General features: G+C 43.7%; 2 protein-coding genes across 3 annotated transcripts in view; one reads left to right on the forward strand and one right to left on the reverse strand.

Annotated features, from left to right (window-relative positions):
* Nucleotides 1–24,067, forward strand: part of CST7 (cystatin F) — a 148,805-nt gene that overhangs the window by 64,477 nt on the left and 60,261 nt on the right. Inside the window, exon 4 of one of the 2 annotated variants that reach the window (XM_073557468.1) lies at nucleotides 2,640–4,592. The exons of the other annotated variant lie outside the window; for it this stretch is intronic. Coding sequence (XP_073413569.1) covers nucleotides 2,640–2,762 — 123 coding nt within the window. The 3' untranslated portion in view covers nucleotides 2,763–4,592. Of the gene's footprint in view, nucleotides 1–2,639; nucleotides 4,593–24,067 lie in introns of those variants that run through there. 2 annotated transcript variants of the gene reach the window in all.
* Nucleotides 17,677–24,067, reverse strand: part of APMAP (adipocyte plasma membrane associated protein) — a 50,316-nt gene continuing 43,925 nt past the window's right edge. Inside the window, exons 7-9 of the mRNA XM_073557467.1 lie at nucleotides 23,488–23,622; nucleotides 21,303–21,495; nucleotides 17,677–20,232 (exon numbers count right to left, since the gene is read on the reverse strand). Of these exons, the coding sequence (XP_073413568.1) occupies nucleotides 20,023–20,232; nucleotides 21,303–21,495; nucleotides 23,488–23,622 (538 nt within the window). The 3' untranslated portion in view covers nucleotides 17,677–20,022. The remainder of the gene's footprint in view (nucleotides 20,233–21,302; nucleotides 21,496–23,487; nucleotides 23,623–24,067) is intronic.

Here is a 24,067-nt window from a genome sequence, read left to right on the forward strand (position 1 = left end):
TTATAACCACCCTCTGCTTTCTATCACTAAGCCAGTTACTTACCCATGTACACACATTTTCCCCCAGACCCAGCATTCTCATTTTGTGTACCAACTTCTTGTGTCGCACGGTATCAAAAAATCAAGATATACCACATCCAATGACTCACCTTGGTCCAGTCTATAGCTTACCTCTTCATAAAAACTGATTAGATTGGTTTGACAGGAGCGATTCCTCATAAACCCATGCTGATATGGCGTTAAACAATTATTCTCATTGAGATAATCCAGAATAACATCCCTCAGAAACCCTTCAAATAGTTTACCAACAATAGAGGTTAGACTTACTGGCCTATAATTTCCAGGTTCACTTTTAGAGCCCTTTTTGACTATTGGTACCACATTTGCTATGCGCCAGTCCTGTGGAACAGACCCCGTCGCTATAGAGTCGCTAAATATAAGAAATAATAGTTTGTCTATTACACTACTTAGTTCTCTTAGTACTCGTGGGTGTATGCCATCTGGACCCGGAGATTTATCTATTTTAATCTTATTTAGCCGGTTTTGCACCTCTTCTTGGGTTAGATTGGTGACCCTTAATATAGGGTTTTCTTTGTCTCTCGGCATTTCTCCTAGCATTTCATTTTCCACCGTGAATACCGTGGAGAAGAAGGTGTTTAATATATTAGCTTTTTCCTCATCATCAACAACCATACTTTCCTCACAATTTTTTAGTGGGCCTACACTTTCACTTTTGATTCTTTTACTATTGATATAGTTGAAGAACAGCTTGGGATTAGTTTTACTCTCCTTAGCAATGTGCTTCTCTTTTTTTCTTTTGGCAGCTTTAATTATTTTTTTAGATAAAGAATTTTATTTGGTCGTCCATGACAGCACCACCTGAGAGAGGTGATCCGCCCTCCAGGAACAGGAAATCCTACAGATACATAAGGGCGGCACCTCTCAAACGCATCAGACTCAGGTAGCGGGGGTGTCTCCTACCTCGGGCAGTGCAGAGTCCCCTGGAAGTGCCACGGTGCGGCAGGGTTCCACATCAGTGTGCGGGGCAGGTGGGAGCGGGGTCCAGCGGATGCCCGTCTCCTGGGCCGGCGCCGGCAGGTAAGTATGGCCTCTCCTCCCCTGATCCCGGTCCTTGTTCTGGCCAGTGCGGTCCCCCTCGGCCTGGATCGTGGTCGGCGTACGGCTGCGCCTCGGTGGCGTCTGGGGGGCGCCATGTGTCGGGCGCCGCCATGGCGCTGGTGGCCTGCACATCCTTGCGCGCCCATACCGGAAAGGATGCGGCGGCGGGCAGGACCGGTAGCCCTGGTGGCGACCTCGCGCGCGTCCTGACCGGAAGTGATGCGGCGGGGCCGGTGGCCTGCGCATCCTCGCGCGCGCCCGTGCCAGAAGTGACGCGGCGGGGGCGGGGCCGGTGAAGCTGGCGGCCTGTGCGTCCTTGGGCGCCCCCGGACCGGATGCTTTTAGAGCTTTTTAGAGCTTCAACGGTGCCATCCTGCTTTAGTAGTTTAAATGCTTTCTTTTTACTGTTAATTGCCCCTCTTACTTTTTTGTTTAGCCACATTGGGTTTTTCCTATTTCTTGTCCTTTTATTCCCACAAGGTATAAACCTCTTACAGTGCCTATTAAGGATGTTCTTAAACATTTCCCATTTATTTTCTGTATTCCTATTTCTGAGCTGGTCAAACTTTGCCTTCCTAAAGGTCAGTGTTTTTGTGACTCCCTGACATGTCCCCCTAGCGAAAGACAAGTGAAACTGTAAAATATTGTGGTCGCTATTTCCTAGATGCCCAACAACCTGCAGATTTGTTATTCTGTCAGGTCTGTTAGATAGTATTAGGTCTAAAAGTGCTGCTCCTCTGGTTGGATTCTCCACCAATTGTGAAAGATAATTATTCTTGGCTATTAGCAGAAACCTATTGCCTTTATGGGTTTCACAGGTTTCTGTTTCCCAGTTAATATCCGGGTAGTTAAAGTCCCCCATAACAAGGACCTCATTATGGGTTGCAGCTTCATCTATCTGCCTTAGTAGTAAACTTTCCTGTTTTCCAGTACACAATATGGTAAAACCCATGGTTTTGTTTGAAATTACAACCCATCCTACAAAAAAAACAAGAACTCACACAGCCATATTGACAGAAAAATAAAAAGTTATGGCTCTGGGAAGAAGGGGAGCAAAAAATGGAAAACCCCAAGGTCATGAAGGGGTTAAATATTTATTTTATCTGAATCATGGCAGAATTTCAGAATAAAATGGCTGCAATGATTGATTGAATCAATGTCTGATTCATGTGGCCTATGGGTTGTGCAGTAGGAACCAACTGTCAGATTCCTCTTAATTTTTGCCACAGCTGTATATAAAGTCACATCACATAATGTCGCTGCTATATTAAAAACAATTTCAAAGTTTTTACATTTACCTTTTAAATGGAGTTATGTCAATTGATTGTCATGTGACCACAAGGGCAGGATGTAAAATGGAAGGGTAACTGTGGGTCTACTATTTATAAATATCATACAAAGAATATATTTGTCCTTTGCACAATAAGCTGACAACAGGATAACCCCTCCACTCGAAACTTGCAAGTGGCACATCCTATGATGTTATATGCCCTGACCTTTTCTGTTTTTCTCTCGTTTAGGTGGTCACATGTTATTCTGAGGTGTGGAAAATCAGCTGGTTGCACTTCGAGAAACTGTCTGTCCTAGAGTGCAGTCCCATTCTACCAACACACAGAACACAAGACCACAGCAACTTCCTATAGGGCTGAAGTATCTGCTGACTACAGATACTACCAAATGGGAGAAATGTAAAAAGAAAACTGTAAATAAATATTGTTGAAAAGCATTCACATTTAGACAAGCGGAAAAAACACATCCATATCACCAAAAATGTATTTTAGGATTCAATAGGTTTAACACTGATACACACCTGTTTCTCAAGCTAAGATTTACTGACAATAGCACCCAACATCACAGACTATTCAGTGTATATATGAAATGTGTTTTGAATGCATACAATATACACTGTCAATTTTAAAGGGGTTGCCTCATCTTGAAGGAAACAAGGAATCATGTATGTAGGGCTTGTACTCACTTGAGTGCGACAGGAGGAAAATAGGAGGCACATTCCTTTAAGGCTGTGTGCACACGATGCAGATTTGCAGCGGTTCCGCAGCGGATTTTACCGCGAAGAAACGTTGCATATCCGCATTGTGATGTACAGTAGCCTTAAAATCAATGTAAAAAAAAAAAACCGCTGTGCAGACGCTGCGGATTTTTCCGCACGGTTTTCCCGCAGTACAAAATCTGCAGCATGTTACTTCTTTTGTGCGGTTTTCCATCTCCCCAGTCTCCAATTCCGCAGGGGGAAAACCGCGATGGAAAACCGCATGAAAAATGGAAGAAATCCGCAGGAAAAATGCAGGTCATTTGACCTGCGGATTTCTTCCATTCTGCGCGGAAAAATCCGCAGGGCCAAAAAGTACATCTGCACTCAGCCTAAAAGTTCATGTGGATTTATTGCTTCATAATCCCTGAAGCTCAAACAAAAGGTAAATAGCCTTTAGATCAGGCAAAAAAAAACAAAGCCTGAATGTCCATAGCAGGGCTCTGCTCCCCCAGGCATGTGGGCACATAGGCTGGGGTAATGTCCAGCATTCAGGCTCAGTCTGGAGCCACACACAGGAGACTTTCTCTCTCCCAATATACAGACCATGTGCCAAACAACAGCCTCTCTTTTATATAGGCTGTAACCACACCCAGAGGTGAGATATGTGGTTAGCCAGAACCGCCCATCTCTCATAGCTATCCGCAACCCAGATCCAGGTGCACCAAACGACATCTTAGTGCTTACGTGCACTAAAGAAAATACTCCAGATTACTTCACAGAGAGAAGTAATCTCTGTGACACATACCTCCCATCGATTATGTGGCCTTTAGCCTTCTTGCATACCTCCACCCTCTGCCTAAAGCCGTGGGGCTTGGCACTTTCTACTACCAGACAAGGTATTCTTGAGAGGGCATGTAACTTCCCTGCTCTATGTTCCACCTGGAAGTTGAAGTCTTGCAGGGCTAAAAACCAGCCGGTGACCCTAGCATTTTTACCCTTTGTTTCCCTCATCCATGAGTGGGGCATGGTCGGAAACAAATCTAAATTTATGTCCTACCAGATAGTACCATGATGTGTCCACAGCCCACTTTATGGCCAAGTATTCTTTCTTTACAACTGAATAATTCCTCTCACATGAGGACAACTTCCTACTCCGGTAGAAACAGGGTGATCCTCCCCGTGTATCTCCTGGGAAAGGACGGCTCCTAAACCAACATCTGAGTCATCTGTTTGGAGTACAAACTCTTTCCTAAAGTCACAAAAAGAGAAAATAAATGGGAATCCAAGTGGCGCTTTAAAACCAATAATACAGTAACTATATGATTTCTAGTCCAGAAGTGCGATGTGCTGCAAAGACGATAGTTTAAATTTATCTCTTCAGTCTACTGTATTGAGTGATGTAGAAACATGCGTTTATTTACTTTAAATATATAACTGAATTTTCTATTTAGGACATAGGAATAAAACACTCCAATTAAAAGTTGTTTAGTTGTTGCTAGTTGATTAAGAGACTCACTAGTCGTCACTGTTGTGAAGGTTTTGTAGGTCTCCTCATAGGGCCTGTTTCACAATCGCCTTTCAGATGGATAAATGCCGCGAGTCTAAAATGTAGAGACAATGTTATAAGGATGGTGTTATATACTGCTGACAAGGGGTTTTAGTAGGAGATACAAAATAATATCAACTAGCTGGCCCATGCGAAATTTTCGCACATTGGTCATCGGTGGCGCAGGCAATTTCAGAAAAAGCGAGCTGGTCAAATGTAAATGTATTTTATGAGATGATGAACACAGACAGGTATTTATATATGTAGATTGGTAATACAATAAATTGGTTTGATACGTAGAGGCCAAAAAAAGTCTTCGGGTTGAGGTGCCACCATCAGGTCATTGTTTCTTTCTGCAGGTTTATGAAAATGAATGTTTAAACTGTATTTAGTGATAAAATCGTGAATGTGTGGTTTGTTTGGCTGCTTTCTTGCTGAAGGGAGCAAGTTTACCTTTCAAATGGTGTATCATTTATGTGTTTGGGGCGAAGTAATCAGCGAAAAAGCAGTGCATGTTAACAAATGTGTTTGCATATGTGACTCACCTGCAATGAAGTGTGCAATCCTCCAATGTGCCTGAAATAGGCTGGGCAAGCACTTGAGCAAGCTGGAAATACCCCAAGGCAAATGTTTGGATTTGTTTGTGATGTCTGTAAGCAGCTTTGTGGTAGTGTGCTTTGGGGTATTGTGGTGCCAAGTGCAGGTCATTTTTCTTTACTGCAGATTTATCAAAATTAATGTTTAAACTGTACTCTGTGATCAAATCATGGATGTGTGGTTTGTTTGGCTATTTTCTTGCTGAAAGGGGCAAGTTTACCTTTCAAATGGTGTGTCATTTGTGTGTGTGGGTGGAGTATGAACGGAGATACAAAGTAATCACCGAAAAAGAATGTTTAGAAATAATAGAATAGATTACCAATGATACTATCTGTTTATGGAAACTTTCCTAATATTATCTTTATTAAGAGTCAGCTTTTTACCTCAGTCGTTGTAACTGATTAATTGACTCAGTGGCTATAATAGTTGTGCACACCGGTAAAATGTCTGCAATGACCAGTGAGCTGGATGGTACTGTTCAATCGTAGGAGGAAGGATTAGAATGGTAATTAAGCCTTGTAATCGGTGGTGTGGTTTCAATGGCGCAAGCAGCCTGCGGTGTAGGTGTTGCCGGTAAGAAGTGTTGAGGCATCGACCGCCAGATAGAGGATGAGGCTTACGGTGATCTTGTGTTTAAAACAGAGAGGGGCATAGTATGTAGGAAAGTGCTATGAGTGTGACTTTATTTTCAATAATAATGATCGATATTGGTAGTACCTGCTATTGTCCAGGTAGGTAATGAGTGTAGAGAGCGGCAGTCAAATCTTGCAATCGGCGGTATAGTTTGAATAACGTGTGTGTCCTGCAGTGCATGTGGTGCCGGCGATCAGCATTCAGGCACCGGCCGCCAGATAGGGCATGGAGTTTATGGTATTCCCGTGCTTTAAACAGATTTCCTAAAGTCAGGGGCCACCAGAACTGGTGGCTTACATAGAGACCCTTTCATTTTGTGGAAGACCATCTCTGCCTCTTCAGACCATTTAGCCATTACTGATTTTGTCCCCGTAAGGAGGTCAGTCAGGGACGTGGCCATCATGGTGAAGTTCCTGCAGTATCACACGATTCCCAGGAAGGCTCTAACTTGCTTCTTGGACAGCAGTCTCGGCCAAGTTTGAATTGCCTCTACTTTATTGATTTGGGGTTTGGTCTTGCCTCGACCCACTACATAATCCAGACACTTGGTTTCTTCTTTCCCCAAGGCACACTCAGCCTTTCTTAGAGCATCAAACACTGCTTGGACCTTTTCGAGATCAGTGTCCCATTCCAGGCTAAAGATAACAAAATCGTCCAGGTATGCAGCAGCCTATTGCTTATGGGGGGCAAGGATTCTATCCATAGGTCTCTGGAAGGTCACGGAAGCCCCCCTGCAGTCCAAACGGCATCCGAACATACTGGAAGCATCCGTCCGGCATAGAAAACGCAGTCTTCTCCTTGGCTTCCTGTACCATGGGGATCTGCCAATATCTCTTCATCAGATCCAAGGTGGTTATGTACCTTGCTGGTCCAAGTCTCTCAATTAGCTCATCGACACGTGATATGAGATATGCGGCAAACTTGGAGACCTCATTCAACTTCCGATAGTCATTGCAAAACCTCCATTCCCTATCGAGCATTGGGACCAGGACAATCGGGCTCGACCAACCGCTCTTGGACTCCTCAATGACCCTGAGTTTTAACATGCGCTCCACCTCCTTGGAGATCACTTCTCCACGGGCCTCCGGAATCCGATAAGGTTTCACATTTATGCGCACATGTGGCTTCATCAGAATTTCATGTTCTATGACATTCATGCAACCCGGCAATTCCGAGAACTGGTCGCTGTTCTTCTGGAGTAACTCCCGGCTTTGCTGCTTCTGGGCTTTCTACAGCATCTCCGCTATGGCACCACCTCCAACCTCGCCTTCCAGGTTGCCCAGCAAGCACGGAGTTTCAACTGGCTCTATGTCTTTCCATGGCTTGATGAGGTTGAAATGGTAGACCTGACATGGTTTCAGTCTTCCTGGTTGATGAATCTTATTTACATCACCAAACTTCACCACCACCTCATACGGCCCTTGCAATTTGACAAAGAACTTGCTCTCCACCGTAGGAATTAGTATAAGAACTCCGGTCTCGTGGAAGGAATTGACTCGCTCTGGCTGACCGGTTGTAGACCCTGGCCTGCGCTTCTTTTGCCTGGAGGAGGTGCTCTTTCTCGATGGGCATCACCTTCGCAATCCTCTGCTGCATCAGTGCCATGTGCTCAATGATGATTCTGTGGGGTGTGACTTCTGCTTCCCAGGTCTCCTTGGCTATATCCAGGAGACCTCGCGGATGTCAGCCATACAAAAGTTCGAAGGGCGAGAACCCCGTAGAGGCCTGTGGAACCTCACAGATAGAGAGCAGCGAATACAGTAAGAGACAGCCCCATTTCCTACAGTCTCTCTATGGCTGGCCGCAGCATGATCTTCAGTGTCTTATTACATCTTTTGACAAGGACATCTGTCTGAGGATGGTGCACTGAAGTCCTCAACTGGGAGATTTGCAGGACCTTGCATAATTCCCTCATCACCTTACTCATACAAGGTGTTCCCTGAACGGTCAGGATCTCCTTCGGTAAATCTGTCCAGGAAAATACATGGACCAATTTGCGGGCTATATTCTCTGCGGAGGAGTTTCTCAGGGGAATTGCCTCAGGATAGTGGCATAGTCCAGAATGACCAATATATACTGACTTATCCAGGGGACCAACCAAGTCCATAGCAATTCTCACGAACGGCCCTTCAATAATGTGCAATGGCACGAGGGGACTCTGAAAGTGAAAGGTGGGGGCGGTTTACTGACATTTGTTTCAGAACCTGCAATAGTTTAATATTTCATGGGGACACCTAGGCCAATAGAACCTCTACACACTCCATTCCTGCATTTTTTCCACTCCCAGCTGTCCCCCCCCCCCCCCAAGATGTGTGAATGGGCCATGTCCAACACCTTCAGTCTATAGGGCCCTGGCACTATTAACTGCTCCACCAACTCCTCCCTTAGTTTCGTGACCCGGTACAGCAATTCCCCACTCACCATAAAATATGGAAACCTTGTGTCAGCCCCTAGCTCCTGTGCAACCCCATTAATGATAGTGACAGTGTTGAAGGCTCCTTTCAGAGATGGGTCCCTATGTTGGGCAGTCCCAAAACTCTCACTGGTCACCACTAACTCCAGAATGGCAGACACAGGAGACACTTCCTTCCCATCCCCCACAGGGACGCAAAAGGGAAACCTGTCTGTCTCTGGGTGTGGTGATCAGGGCCGGCGTTTGGACCAGGCAGACCAGGCAGATGCCTGGGGCCCCCACCTACAAAGGGGGCCCCCTGCATCTGAAGTCCATTTATGAAGTGCCCAGAGGGTGTACAGCAGTGAATAATGCTGTGCGTTGCTCTGAAGTCCGGAGCGTCTGTCTCGCAAAGCCCCTTGAGCCCCCCGTCTCTTTCTCCCTGCAGTTAGGTTAAAAGTTGAGGGGGGAGGGGCCGATTACAGCACAGTGACAGTGCAGGACCATGCCTGAAGCTCTGTATGTCTCCTCCTTAGTCCTGATCATGGCTGCTCCTAGCAATGTCCTGAGAATGGATATGCCTAAGTGAAGCCACAGAACCTGGTACGTAAGGGCAGCAATAACAGGTCAGAGTACAGTGATTTACTCACTGTGGTCCGGAGCTCAGTGCTGATCGCTTCAGGATTCACAGCCACATACAGCAGCGATCAGCATCAGCTCTGACCACAGTCACTAATCACTGCTTGTAATGTGACAGGGCGACCTCCTGTCACTACTGTCTGGATGACACAAGGCAGGGATATAGTCTGCTGAATCAGGGGATTTATTATATAGAAATAAATGAATTCCCATGTGAAATAATAAGGGTAAACCATCCATATATATAGTACAGGTGTGCATAGGAATCAGCGTTTTTGTTGCATTTTTTTTTTGCTGCCAAAGCCTCTCTCTTGGCAGTAAAAACACTGCTTTCAAAACCATTTTTTATGGTATGTGCAGATGATCCGGAAATGGCAGCACTTTGGACACAGCGGACATGTGCTCCATCCAAAGTGCTGCCATCTGTTAAACGCAGGTGATTCCGCGTGTGGTCACTGAACCGTGCGGAATCACCGCGTCCAATACATCGTAGGGGTGAGACTTCTCTTGCGGAGACTCGCATCTATGCAAGATGAATTGACATGCTGGGGTCTGGAGAGTCGTACTGCATGTCCATCTCTGCGGGTGCGGGCGTATGTGCAGCATAGTGGACATAGAATTTCTAGAAATCCCATCCACTGTGCTGTAACATCTGGCCGCTGTGGGTTGGATGCTGCGGATGTACTCAGCATCCAGAGTTTACTGATTGTGGACATACGCTTAGAGCTTTTGCTGTTTTTTTTTGTATAGTATTCATTTTGTCTACAGTACATGTTTAATAAAGTTCTTTTTATTCACCAAAAACACAGCGAAAAGCAACGTTGTGACATTTTCAGCTTTTCTAAAACTTTTTCATTGCTTTCTACGGGTGTAAAAAATTGCTGAAAGAAGTGACACGCTGCGGATTTATAAAACGCTGCAGTTGTGAAATTCAGTCAGGAGAAAATAAAAGGGTGTGAGGAGATCTCTGAAAATCTCAGTCTTTGCTTGTGCTGTAAAATGCTGTAAACTTATTTGCAGAAGAAAAAGCTGCAGAAATTCTGCATATGAAAATGGCCAAGAGCGGCTTTTTAAAGTGCCATCAAAACATATGAGTTTTCCGGAATCTCCTGCATGCGCTTTTTTTTTTTCTGACTGAATTTCAGGACTGTAGCGCTTTTTAAATCTGCAGCGTGTCACTTCTTTCAGTGTGTTTTCACCCGTAAAAAGCAATGAAAGAATATAAAAAAGAAAGCTGCAGATATTGCAACGGCATTTTTCGCTGCAATTTTTTAAGTGGTTTTGGTGAATTAAACTATTAAGTCTCGTTCACACGTTCAGTATTTGGTCGGTATTTCACATCAGTATTTGTAATGCAGAAACAGCAGTGGAACAATCAGAGGAAAAGTATAGTAGAAACACATCAGCACTTCTGGATTTCTCACCCTCCTGGTTTTGACTTGCACTTACTGATGTGAAATACTGACCGAATACTCAACGTGTGATCGTGACCTTAAACATACTGTAGACAAAGCAACATCCTCACTTTAAAAAAAGCTGAAAAAAGTGTAAAGAACACCAGAAAACAAGATGAAAACAGGTTTTTGAACGCAACATTTTTACTGCCAATAGAACAGGTTTTGGCTACTGAAAAAAATGCATGTGAACATAGCCATAGAGTTTGAGTAAGACTATCTGTGGTGTTACATAGGACTGCAGGTGACATCTACTATATTATCTGTTCTCAGAGAGTTATCACTGCTTTCTCTGGTGTTACATAGGATGAGGTCACAGTCATGTGACTGGTCACGTGAGCCGGGGAGGGCTTCTGTTCTGGAGTATGCTGTGCATAGAGGGAATTGTATGGCGGTCGGTACACAGTCCCTTCTGAAATGACAGGTGGGCGTGGCGGCTGATTTGCAGTGCGGGAAAACTACAATCCCGCAGATGGGAGTGTCAAAATTGGGACTGTCCCGCTGGATCCAGGACGGTTGGGAGCCCTGCTGTGTTATCTGCAGTGTTAAAAAAAAAAATTAAGAGGGGGTTGGGGGACAACTCTTTGTCTTTGGGGCTTGGGCCCCCAATCTTTTCTGACCCTAGCAACGCTCCTGTGTAATGCTAATAGTGGCAGACCCGTCGGCCGATATAAGGCCCCTGAATTTGGGGGCCACAGTGCCAGCACTGGCTCCAGGCTCCTCTGCAACTGTATCGGCATCCTGCTCATGTAATGTAACCTAAATGTATGATTTTACAATGTTAGCATTTGGGGCCCCACTTTAAACTTTTGCCTAGGGCCCCACTTTGTCTAAAACCAGCCCTGGTGGTGATACCTTATTAGGGTTCACGGATTCCGTATTCGTGCCAGCGAACTCAGAACCCTTCCCCCACAGATCCCAAAATAAACGAAAGTCCTAGCCTATAATTATAGGGTGCAAGATGTCTCGAACTATGCTGACCTCATGGGACTCAGTACCTTGGGATGTTTCAATGTCCACTCTGGCCATAGGGCCGGATACACGTAATATGAACATCGGCATCCCATGCTGCAGTCCATCTTCTCAGGGTTTAAAGCACAATTGGTGGCTTTATGGCCTGGGCCATGGCACGTCCAGAAAACAATATCACCCGTAGGGACCTTAGGCACCACCTCACCCGCCCCTTTGGATCTTGGGTGCCCCACTCCATTGTAGGCCTCCTCACTGTTTGGACTCCCAGTATGGAGTGGACTACTTTCCCACAGAACCTTCCATCCCCTGGTATCTCTTGACCAGTCCGACCAGTTCATCGGCATTCCATGGATCACTCTAGGCAACCCAAGTCTGTATGGGCCTCAGCACGGAGTGCACAAACCGGTCCATCACCACCCATTCAACCATCTGTGCAAGCGTAAAAGACTCTGGCTACAGCCGCTTCTGAACCAGGTGCAACAGGTCAAACATTTGGTGGTTTGTCCCGGTGATACACCCAATGGTGAACCCACTAGGCCCTGAGAGTCATTGTTAGGGCAGAGACACACTGCTGTATTTCTCATGCGAGAATCGCATCGTAAAACTCGCACTGGCTGTCGGCTCTCCTGACCTGAGCTGGACAGCTGTATAGTAATCCATCATGTTGTCTTGATCAGGTCAGGAGAGGTGCCGGACAGTCCGTGCAGTACGATGCGATTATTGCACGAGAAATATGGCAGTGACTCCAGCCTTACCCCCCCCCAAGAATGCAAGAATCTCCGTTTTTAGCTTGCCCTACTCCTTAGCGTCCTGCAAAGCAAAATCATAGTATGCTTTCTGGGGCTCCCCTGTCAAGTATGGCACCAGTACCTCTGCCCACTGCTCTGGCGGGAGTTTCTCTCTCGACGACCCTTTCAAACACTGTCAGGAATGCTTCAACATCATCCCCAGGAGTCATTTTCTGCAAAGCCTATCTTACCGCCTTCCAGACGTGGACATCATCAGCCAGACCCTGGGGTTGGGGCGCTCACCCTGCCCTGGGTGACAGTTACCAGAAGCTGCAACTGCTGCCATTGCTCCTGCTGGCTCTGCTGTAACAGCCTGCTCTCTTGCTGTTGCTACTTCTGCTGTGACTGGACCAAGTGTTTCAGCAGGTCCTCCATTTTGTCTGGCGATGCTTGCTGGCTGGTCAACAGACTTAACATGCAGTCCTTCCTGTAGCAGTCTCACGGCTCTACTGGGAACGCTGCCTGCACGTATAGCACCAATTTTAGGGGTTGTACTCACTCGGGTGCAACAGGAGGAAAACAGTGGGCATGTCCCTTTAACCTCTTTCTGACAGATGACGTACTATGACATCCATGTGCCCTGGGACTTAATTCCTAAGGACAGGATAGTACGTCATCATAGATCAGCGGCGCTCATGGGGGGGCGCCGCTAATCGCGGCTGTGTGTCAGCTGATTATCACAGCTGACACCTGGCACTTTGTACCAGGAGCGGTCACAGACCACTCCCAGCACATTAACCCCTGGCACACTGCGATCAAACATGATCACAGCGTACTGGGGGGCATAGGTAAGATTCGCGCAGGGAGGGGGCTCCCTGTGTGTTTCCCAGAGACCCTCGGAGCAACGCGATGTGCTCGCATTGCTCCGAGGGCCTCCTCCCTGCAGGCCCTCGGATCCAAGATGGCCACGGGGGCCTTCGGGGTCCTGCAGGGAGGCGGCTTTTTCAGTGCCTGCTGAGAGCAGCGATCTGACACTATGTAGTAATGTCCCCCGGGACAATATAATAAAGTAAAAAAAAAAGTGTAAAAATAAAAAATAAAATTCCTAAATAAGTAAGAAAAATATTCCCTAATTCTTTTTTGTTTGCTTGTAAATAAAAAACAAACAAAAGTATACATATTTAGTATTGCCACGTCCATAATGAGCCGCCCTATAAAACTGTCCAACTTGTTAACCCCTCAAGTGAACTCCAAAAAAAAAAGGCAAAAAAACAATGCTTTATCATTACGCCGAACAAAAAGTGCAATAGCACGCGATCAAAAAGACGGATATAAAGAAACATGGTACCAATGAAAACTTCATCTTGTCCCACAAAAAACGAGCTGCCATACAGCGTCATCAGCGAAAAAATAGTCATAGCTCGCAGAATAAAGCGATGCCAAAATTTTTTATATAAATGTTTTTATTGTATAAAAGCGTGAAAATATAAAAAAATTATATAAATGAGGTATCAATGTAATCGTACTGACCTGAAGAATAAAACCGCTTTATCAATTTTACAACCCGCAGAACGGTGTAAACGCCCCACAAAAGAAATTCATGAATTGCTGTTTTTTGTTCATTCTGCGTCCCAAAAATCGGAATAAAAAGCCATCAAAAAATGTCACGTGCCCGAAAATAAAAACGTCAACTCGTCCCGCAAAAAATAAGACCTCACATGACTCGGTGGGTCAAAATATGGAAAAATTATAGCTCTCAAAATGTGGTTATGCAAAAACTTTTTGCAATAAAAGCGTCTTTTAGCATGTGACAGCTGCCAAACATAAAAACCTGCTATAAATAGTAAATCAACTCACCCTTTATCACCCCCTTAGTTAGGGAAAAAGAATAAAATTGAAACAAATATTTATTTCCATTTTCCCACTAGGGTAGGGTTGGGATTAGGGTTAGGGTTGAAGTTATAATTGAGGGGTTTCCACTGTTTAGGCACATCAGGGGCTCTCCAAACGCAACATGGCGTCTGATCCCAATTCTAGCCAATTCTGCGTTGAAAAAGTCAAACGGTGCTTCTTTCCTTCCAAGCCCTGCCATGCGCCCAAACAGTGGTTCCTCCCCACATATCAGGTAACAGCCTACTCAGGACAAATTGCACAACAACTTTTGGGGTGCAATTTCTCCTGTTACCCTTGGGAAAATAAAAAGTTAGGGGCAAAAATATCATATAAAAGCAGAAGCAGGAAATGCAGCAGCCATTTTCTGGTGAATCTGGTTAATAAGAGGACATTACAACCCAGTTTAAACTTTTAGAGACAAGCAATAATTCACTGTTGAAACTGAACAGATGTGTGACAGCACCACAGTGAAGATTAGTGTGTTAGGAAAAGAGAAGATTGTCATATGCGTTTTTAGTGGAAATTGAAGGCTTTAGAGCAGGTTAACCTACAAAAACAAGCTTCAAAAGATTCTCTAGCTAATAAGGTTTAGTTTTGATACTTGTGGTTGCAGTGTGTGTTCTGTGCCAGGCAGATAAATTTTTTTTTCAGAGTGGGGTTTTCTGGGCTCAGGATATTGGTGGCCTATTGTTAGCATAGGCAATCAATATTAGATTGTGGGGGGTGCAACTTTCAGCGCCTTCACTGATCAGCTGTTGAAGGGACCACTGCTTTAAATACTATTTTCTATTTTTATGCCGAATATGGTAGCTAGTGTGAAAAGGTGTTTTCTAAGGGATAGTGGATTTCACTGAATGTATTGTATTTTACTAATTACACTAAATTTGATACAAGATGGATTTGCTTTTTGCTTGGTCTTTTCTATACATTCTGGGACTTTCTTTGTGACATATTATATAATGAGTTACAAAAAATAAAGTCCCAGAATCATTGAAATGTATAAAATTTGAAAGTTATTACCCTATAAAGTGACACCTCAGAATTACAAAAAATGGGGCTTAATCGTGAAGGCCAAAATTGTCTCAGCCACTAAGGGGATTGAAGTCCAATGTCTCTTTTGTTGTTCTTCAACCAAGGTCTCCCAAGATTTGCACCATCCAGAGAAAACAGGAGACACTGCATACACACTATAGAGCTTTGTTTGCACTGATGTTCAGGGGTGGTTAGACATCTCAGCCAGGCCATCCCTTCCATAAACACCGAACAGACTAAATTGATTGAGGGATGCCGGAGCTTCAACAACTGGTCAGCAAGTGGAGATAGAAATGGACGCCCATAAATCAGATATGTACGTCATAAATACTCTGATTCTGGAAAACCCTTTTCAACTTTTACAAGTTCCTTCATAATCTATCACTTAGGGCCCCAAGCACGGGCCTATGATATGTGGCTTAAGGTATTAGCACCGGCTATGAAGAGGAGGTGTCCAAATGATGACTTTTGTAACTGTATAGAAAAGCAGATCTGGATTTGCTCATTCTGGCTATAGGGCTGAAGCAATGTTTCCCAACTCTGGTTTTCAAGAGCCACTAACAGGTCATGTTTTCAGGATTTTCTTAATATTGCACAGGTGATGGAATTATTGCCTGTGCAGGTACTGCAATTATCACCTGAGTTATACTAAGGAAATCCTGAAAACATGACCTGTTGGTGGCTCTTGAGGACCAGAGTTGGGGGAACACTGGGTTGGAGAAGTAGGAGGATACTGCCGCTCAGAGAAGGTGCTTAAATCTGGATGTGACAGTGTGACGAGTGTGCTTGATGCGGGAATACCAAATGGAAGTAAAATGGGAACCCCTGGATGTACGAATTCTGCCTATAGATGAGGGGGGCACAAGGTCTTAGTTCACTTTCTGTTGGGCTCTACCACATTGTTCCTTACATTAGTAGGATTCAGCTCAGCTGTACTTGTGGCAGTTTAAAAAAAATATTAAAGAAAAAAAGAAGTCAATGGCTGCAATGTAAGCAGAGCACACGCATTATTTTCACAATTCTATGCATTGCACAAATAGGCCACACCAGAAATACTGTTTGTAATGTGACCACATCTCCATTTTTGTAGAGAAGCCTAAGAAATTGCAAATAGTGGAAACTTTGAAATTGTTGGTAAAGGTTGCATTATTTCCAGAAGGAAGAAACATAGAAACTGTCTTTTCAGGTTTTGTATATGTTGCTACATAATGGGTATGTGATGCGTCACTTCTATATGCAATATCCATTAAGCTGCATGATCCCAGACAATTGGACGGCATTCTCACGCAGGAGTCATGCCGCACCTTTTGTTCTGTGCTGCTGCGTTCTTACTATTGTTTTAATCAGCAAAACTGCGTACAACCATTATGATCAGTCGCACAATCTTACAGGTGAAGGCAGTTTCCCTGCAAAATTAAGTGTTTGTGCAGTGGAACGTAGGAAAGAGTTCAGTAATTAAAAGCTGAAGAATTACCGCTTAGGGTGAACACAGCCTAATAGTCAGGAGGAGATTACGTTTAGAGAGAATACACTGGGCTTTCTAAGGTTGTTTTTCCTTTAATGTTACCATCTTGGTTGGCTTTATTTCTCTACTATAAATGGCAGTATAAAGAAAAAAACATTCATACCAAATGGAAAGTCAATACACCTACTCTATAGCACAACTTTCCAGATAAATGTAAATTGACAGCTGTCATCCATAGGAGAACCCCGAACTGCATGTATCTCACGCTATTCCTCTGGACTGCAGCAGTAGCTCAATAGTAAAAATTGAAACAGTGCAACTAAAAAAAAAAAAAAGTTATCATGTAGCCCACGACTATGCCCCGCCCACGAGGAATCAGATAGTACCGGTCACACCAATTCATAAATGAATCCTACATTATGGGGTCAGTGTAAGCCATTTGTAGAAGTATGTCACTTATAGACATAATATTATATGCTGTCCACTAACATATGTAACAGAATGAGAGACTATTTAAAAGAGGTTGTATAGGATTGGAAAATTGTCCATTTTCTTCCAGAAATAGCATGTCATCTGTCTGTAGGAAGATTGTGGTATCACATCTATGGAGCAGAGGTAAGAAAAATAGAAGCACAATCCATGGCTAAATGTGGCGATGGTTCTTTATAGCGGTCCTGTCACCAGGTCAGAAGTGCCTGGTTCCATTTTATTCCCACTGCTCTCCTCAGTATTCTAATTATTATTATTTTTTTATAAATTGCAATACAGTTCCAGAGATATGGGGGCTTTCATTTAGTCTTATGGTCTTTACAAAGGGGGCGTGGCCACAGTAATGTAGAGGTGCCTAAAGACACCCCCCCCAGGGGACTCGCGTGAGCCACACCCCCTTGAAAAAGATCCAAATTAGCACTAAATAAAAAGGCCCAGATCTCTGGAACTATATGGCAGATTTCTAAGAAAAAAAAAAAAATAATAAAAGTGAAATGCCTACCAGGGGTGCAACGGGAATAAAATAAGAGCAAAAACTGGCCATGTCTGACCTGGTGACAGGTCAGCTACAAAAAAAAAAAAAAAACACCCTTTTTTCTAATCCTGTACAAGCCCCTTAAAAAATGCTTATGTGCAATGTGTTCAAAACTTTATATTTGGGAGAAGTTTATGCAACTACTCCAGCATTATGAGCAATTGATCAATAAATGCCAAACTTTAACACAGATTTTTTTTTTTTTTTTAAAAACAGAACATTTTATTATATGAAAAATGTACAGACCCATCTTTACCATGAAGATGACGTGACTGCAGCATTTCTTTTCGCCTATTTTACACGAATGATCATGAGGAAAAAAAAAAAAATCTATTAATCACCAAAAATGTTCAGAGATTATGGCAGGGCTATTAGGGTCATAGGTTTTGCACTAGTAAATTAACAGTCTTATGTAGGAATGCATGGCTACACCGAGTGTGGACCAACATGAAGAAACTCACGAAGCCTGGGTTTTTAGATAGCGCACATCAGCCTCCATTCTTTGTCGACTCTTCATAGTATTTTAGATATGAAATGATATTAAATTGATTAACCAATTATAAATATAAAAGAGGCTGTCTGAACAAGATGATCCTTTTGATTAAAAAAAAAAAAAAAAAAAAAAACACACTGGCCATCAGATAATTGCTGTGACTTGCTAAATATTTTCCTTGCAGCAGTGAAAAAGTGAAGTGTAAGACACGGCCCCTATTCAAATACAGTGTCGGCAACAACAAAAAAACTTTACATTTGTACGACAAAAAAAACAAAAACTTTACATGTATAATCTGAATCATGAATTGGGGAGATAATCAAAAACTGTAATAGCAAAACTGATTTCTTTCCCAGTAAGGGTGATGGAAGGGTGACATGACGAAATACAAATTGTAACGAAATATCCACAATAAAACACTTGTGGTTTAGTTGAACTTGTAGAGATTTTTTTTTTTTGCTGGCACTGTAATTGGGCAACCATATGACATAAGGTTGGGCCAAGCTGCTCTTAAATAGTTGCTCCCAACAGAGGATTTCCAAGAAGATGGAAACCAATTCCTCATTTGTTCCCCATCATGTCACTGATGCAAGGCAGATCTGTACCAGCCAGTAGGAAATTGCTGCTTGTGCTCCTGCACCCCAAGAAACACCAAGTAAAGGTCCCCATAAAACAAGATGCCAATATATTGAGGGGTTCGGACAACAGTCTAATGTGTATGGGACCCCCTTACCCAAGAGATTATGAAAATCTACATGTACACATCAGCTGATCGTTCAGTCCCGCCAAAAATGGCGGCCTCAGCTCACTTTTATCATATGGGTATAAGAACCTTAAGTGACCGTGTCTGGTTTGTGCCATCTTGTCAAGTTCTTGTCCCCATAGACTGAAAAATAAATGCATTTATCTAATTAATTTTATTGACCCATCACAAATGGAAAATGAATTGACTTTGCAAATAGTCGGGGTTAAAAATGTCCTACCATTTTGTGTACGCAGAGGTATGCATGTCCATGGCTACATGCCTTCCGATACTGCAGTCATGTCTGACTTTATTCCATTCTTACGTACCGGCTGTAAAGTGCAGAGGGAGCAGGAAAGGAAGTAATGCACAGCAGGATTAGATGTAACCATGGAGACACATAGGTCTGCATAGGAGATGGAGACACCAAATTGCAATTTTGAGTAATTTAAATGTCTTGGAGCAAAACAAGTGGTTCATTTTGCACAGCCTTTCGTTTGGTGAAAACACGGGGAACTTGCCGATACCTATGGAACAGAAAATAAATGCTACTACGCTTGTCAATCTGAAAAATTCGGGCAGCCAAGTCTTGGTGAGGTTGTTTCCATCCGTCACGTACCCATTACCCCACATAACGAAGACATATAAGACCACTCACTGTCCGTGAACGCGTCGTTACGTCAGGAGTTACTGCAATGCAATATAGGAGAAGTTTTTTGCGTGCACGACCCATACAGATTCATGCAATTACCCATGCACATAAGGAAATGCAGTAGTTATATAGAAATATGCCCCCTCCTTGGGGAAAAAACAACAAAAATCACCTTTCAGGTTCCTTTAGGGGCTGAAAAAAATTCCATTAAAAATTAATCGATCCTATGAAAAAAAATTCTCTCCATCCCATCTCAGGCTAAAACTGAATCAAAATATTCCTATTTCAGGGTTATGCTGGCAGCAGCGACTATCAATCACGACGACAAAAGCACAAACTACCTGACCCCACTACCGACATATACACTACTGGGATGCGCTCCTGCCCCGGGAGAAGCCTTACTGGATACATCCTCTATACAGTCAACCAAGGTGTTCATCACAGATTATCCAATAAAACAACAAAAATACACAGGCAAGTTCAGAACCCAAAATACTGAACGTTACACTGCCATCGTCCAAAACGTGTCACAAAATCAGAGTGTGCTTCTACGATCCAGAGCAGAGGACGGTCCGGGGCAGCCGCCATGACGACAGCTGGAATCTGAGGTTCTGGAAGGGGTTCGTCCTTCAGTCACATGTAACCGAAACTTCAAACATCTTTAAGATTCAGTTTACAGATAAACGGTGAACGGAAAGATCCCAAGTACAAGTATCCATTGTGCTCGTGGGCTTCGCTTATGTAGGGCGCGACTTCTCCATTAGGATCGTGGAAGCTTCTCTTGTAAGATCCCTTCTCGCCTAGCTCCAGGACAAGGCTATACCTGGGGACAAACTTCATCACTGTGTCATGGCTGAAGATCTGGAGATTGAAAAACAGCAGAAAAATTATTTTATTAAGAACGTAATATACTAAAGTTTATACTAAAGGTGTTGGACACAATGCAGGGAAGTACAGGAAAAGTATCCACTACATAGTCTTCATTAGACCCAATTCACATTTTTCCCTCGCTTGTAAAAAAAAAATGAACGAGTTTCTTTAATGCACAGGATCCCTCTATAGTCAATGTGCCAGTTTTCACTATCCGCAACTAGTCAGTGAAAAACGGACAGCACTCGGCGGACACAAGGATGGTGCGTTTTATTTTTTTTTTTTTTCATAGACCCGGTCACTTACATTGGCTACATTAATCCACAAATCAGATCAAAATCAGCCATGTCGCCATTTTTCCCATACCTAATGGATACATTACGCAGTCTAGTCTTTGTATACATATTGTGCAGTTATAAAATTGCAAGGATACAAGTGCTCGGCTTATTCTCCTTAAAAAGGTTGTATATATATAATGTGTATATATATATATATATATATATATATATATATATACACACACACACATAATGTGTATATATATATATATATATATATATATATATATATAATATTAGACTGAGTATTATTTACCCTCTGCAGCACTGACATGTCACCGGCACTACAGCCAATCAGTGAGCTCAGCAGCTCATGTCATCCACACAGACAGGGCAGCCGCTATCCAGTGGTCATCAGCGCTGCAGACAAACAGAGACCGGGGCAGAAGTGGCGAGCCGGATCTGGACCACTGGAGAGGGAACTTAAATGATCTGTTTTTTTTTTGTTTTCTTTCTAAACTACCAAATACTATTCTGAAAGAGGACAATTTCTGTAATATACAGAATGAAAGATATAATCACCTGAAAATGACAACCCTAAAAAGCCCTCTACTGACCGGGTGATGACCAGTTTTATTTCCCAGCTCAGGAACAATGGTATAGGTATAGTGAGCGAACGGTCATGCCTACTGGTAGTGATGGTTCCGTTTAATGTGACATCGCTGGTAGGGAATATCATCTATTCAATAACTGAAGAGGCTGTACCGCTCTATGTACACACACCTTAAAAATTATTTTCTTAATCCATGGTTTGTCTGCCAAGAAATCCATCATGGAAAATCCAGGGTTGAGTCTTACAGCCGACATGGCCACCCAGTATCCTCCTGAACTACTCAGACGGATATTATCGGGGAATCCAGGCAAGTTGTCCACAAAGACGTCTACTCCGCCTTTTGTCAGGCCAGACACGTAATATCTCGAAAGAAGAACCAGATGGTACGTTAGTTAAAAAAACAAGGAAAAACAATGACATGCTGATTAAGACGTATCTACTACTTGGACAGCCCCTACTCAATTGCTAGATTTCCAAATGTAAAATATATCATCACCGCCAGTGTCGTTCCCACGACGACTGCGCCATTCCCACATGGACACGCGAGCCCTGCAGCCAATCAGTGTCTGCTTCGCGCTCACTCCCTTCAGACAAAACTTAACACCCGGAAGAAGTGAGAGCTGTCGCTGCTTTACGGCTGCAGGGCTCAGGAATCGTAACAGGATCACGGGAGACCAGGCGCCAGCTGGAACGGCGCTGGTACCGGAGGCGAGAACAGGCTGTTTTTATTTTACATGGGATAGTATAGTAATTGAGAAGGAGTTGTCAGAGTTGTGGACAACCCGCTTTAAGGCCGGATTCAAACAAATATATGTAAAATTGTCTGTTATTCACCCCCTTCCTATCACCAACCAAAAAAAAGATGATTTTTCATCAGTATCTCATCTCAGTTTCTCCACTTTTTATATCCGTGTGGCATCAATAGCTTAAAATATAAATAATAGGCCAAATTGAGTTTTCTGTGCTAATAGCAATCAGTGGACGGCACACAAAAATATAATACGCTCATCTTAATGAGCCCAAAGACGCAGTAAAATAAGCCTCCTGCCGTTACTACAAGATGCTGCTTCCCAGGAGGCAACCAATCCAGGACCATAAGGCAAGATCCTATGACACGGACTGGAAATGTCAACTTCCATCAGCCCCGAGAGCTGTCATCAGACTACCCAGTGCTTACTGGATCAATTCTGATATTAATGAATAACTAGCGGGAATTAAATTGTCTTTTTCTGTATTATCATCCATAAGATTTACAAAGGAGAAATAGTCAAGCCAAGTTGCCATCACGAAAAAAAAAAAAATAAGAGTTCCTTAATGCAAACAAGTGGATCCCTTTATCAGATCAAGCTCCATCCCTGTGCAGAAACCGATAGAGTCCGCTAGTTACAATGGCAGCACTAAGGGTGACTGAGAGGAATGCAAGAAGCTGCGTACCGAGAGCCTGTATATATAGCTCCCTGTCAGCAGGGGGGCACACTGCAGGAGAATATGGCAACGTATGGCAAGTACGTGGGGTCAAGAACTGACAGGCAAGTAGTTTTTACCTGCCTACTGCTGGTTTCTGCCGGCACAGAGTGGTCAGAGACTTGTACTGCCGGTGACATCCGGTGACATCACTTCGACAGAGCAGCTGCTTCACTCCCACTCCGCTCTGTTGACGCGAGGTGAAATGAAGCAGCAGAATCGCCGGCAGGAGCAGTCTGTGATCGCTCTGAGCCGACGACAGACAGAACAGGTAGGTATTTAGCAACTACCTGCCTATCAGGTCAGTTTTTGGCTCCATGAGGAAAAAAGAAAACTGGCACAGATTATCCCTTTAAAGTCCCCTTTTAGGCTGCATTGAGCATCTTAAAGAAGTCTGAAAGTGTTTATTCCATAATCCGTCCTAATTTAGTATATAAAGGTGAGTACATGTAGTAAGATATTTGCCGATTGCTGCTCGCATGACACAAAAACGACTCCCCGGCTGGCACAGAAGTTTGTGCGTGGAGCCGAAGTCGCTTTCTCAGTGTTTTTGGAGCCTTTTTCTGTGTCCCAGACATACACTGGGAAAGCAGCACTGCTCCAAGTAGACGATCTGAGATCCGGCAAATCTGTCACGATGGACCGGAGCGGCGCTGGAGAAGACGGCAATCGGCAAGTATAACAATGCACTCACTACATAAATAAGAGGGATCACGGAACAGACATTTTGACGAGACTTCTTTCATTTTCCACATGCATACAAGACGTAGAAGACAGTGAGCCTTTATTTTCTTCCAGGTTCACTGCTGCCTAAAGCTTCTTTGTTGGTAATAATTGGCACTGGATGATGCACGGGCGAGCGCACTGAACGCCCACGCTGCCAGCACCTACCTCCTCACACGCGCCATCGTGGTTTCTGCAATAAGTACAAAATCTTCCGCTGGAGAAAGCTGCACGCCATTGGCAAATCGCAATCCTCCCATCAAAACCTTCACCTCCTTTGTCAATGTGTCATATTCCAGCAACCTACAAGGAGACATAATGGAAGGATTAAAGGTAATCCCAGGATGTCATGTGGATGAATGGACAGTGTCTCATCAGTGTCAGACAACAGCAAACACAATGGAGGATCATCGTCAGAAGTCTTTCCACATTTCTCTACTTCTATAAGTCTGTCCTACGCAGGTTGTCACATGCTGCACCCAGGATTACAGGCGACGGAGGTGCGTGAGTATACACGGCATATACCGTATCCTGCCCTTTATTCCTCTCCTCTTACTCAGATCCAGTGTACAATGGTTGGTACAATAGAGTATTTAGCAATGATACATTATTATCCTTTGCTTATATAGCGCCATTAATTCCACATCGCTTCATGTACCTCATCACTGTCCCCATTGGGACTCACACTCTAAAATCCCTATCAGCATGTCTGTGTGTGTGCGCACACATTGAGGATTTGCAGTGGATT

The sequence above is a fragment of the Dendrobates tinctorius genome, unplaced genomic scaffold, assembly GCF_039654945.1.
Source record: "Dendrobates tinctorius isolate UK_male_01 unplaced genomic scaffold, ASM3965494v1 ptg000250l, whole genome shotgun sequence".
In the NCBI taxonomy this organism is placed as follows: domain Eukaryota; kingdom Metazoa; phylum Chordata; class Amphibia; order Anura; family Dendrobatidae; genus Dendrobates; species Dendrobates tinctorius.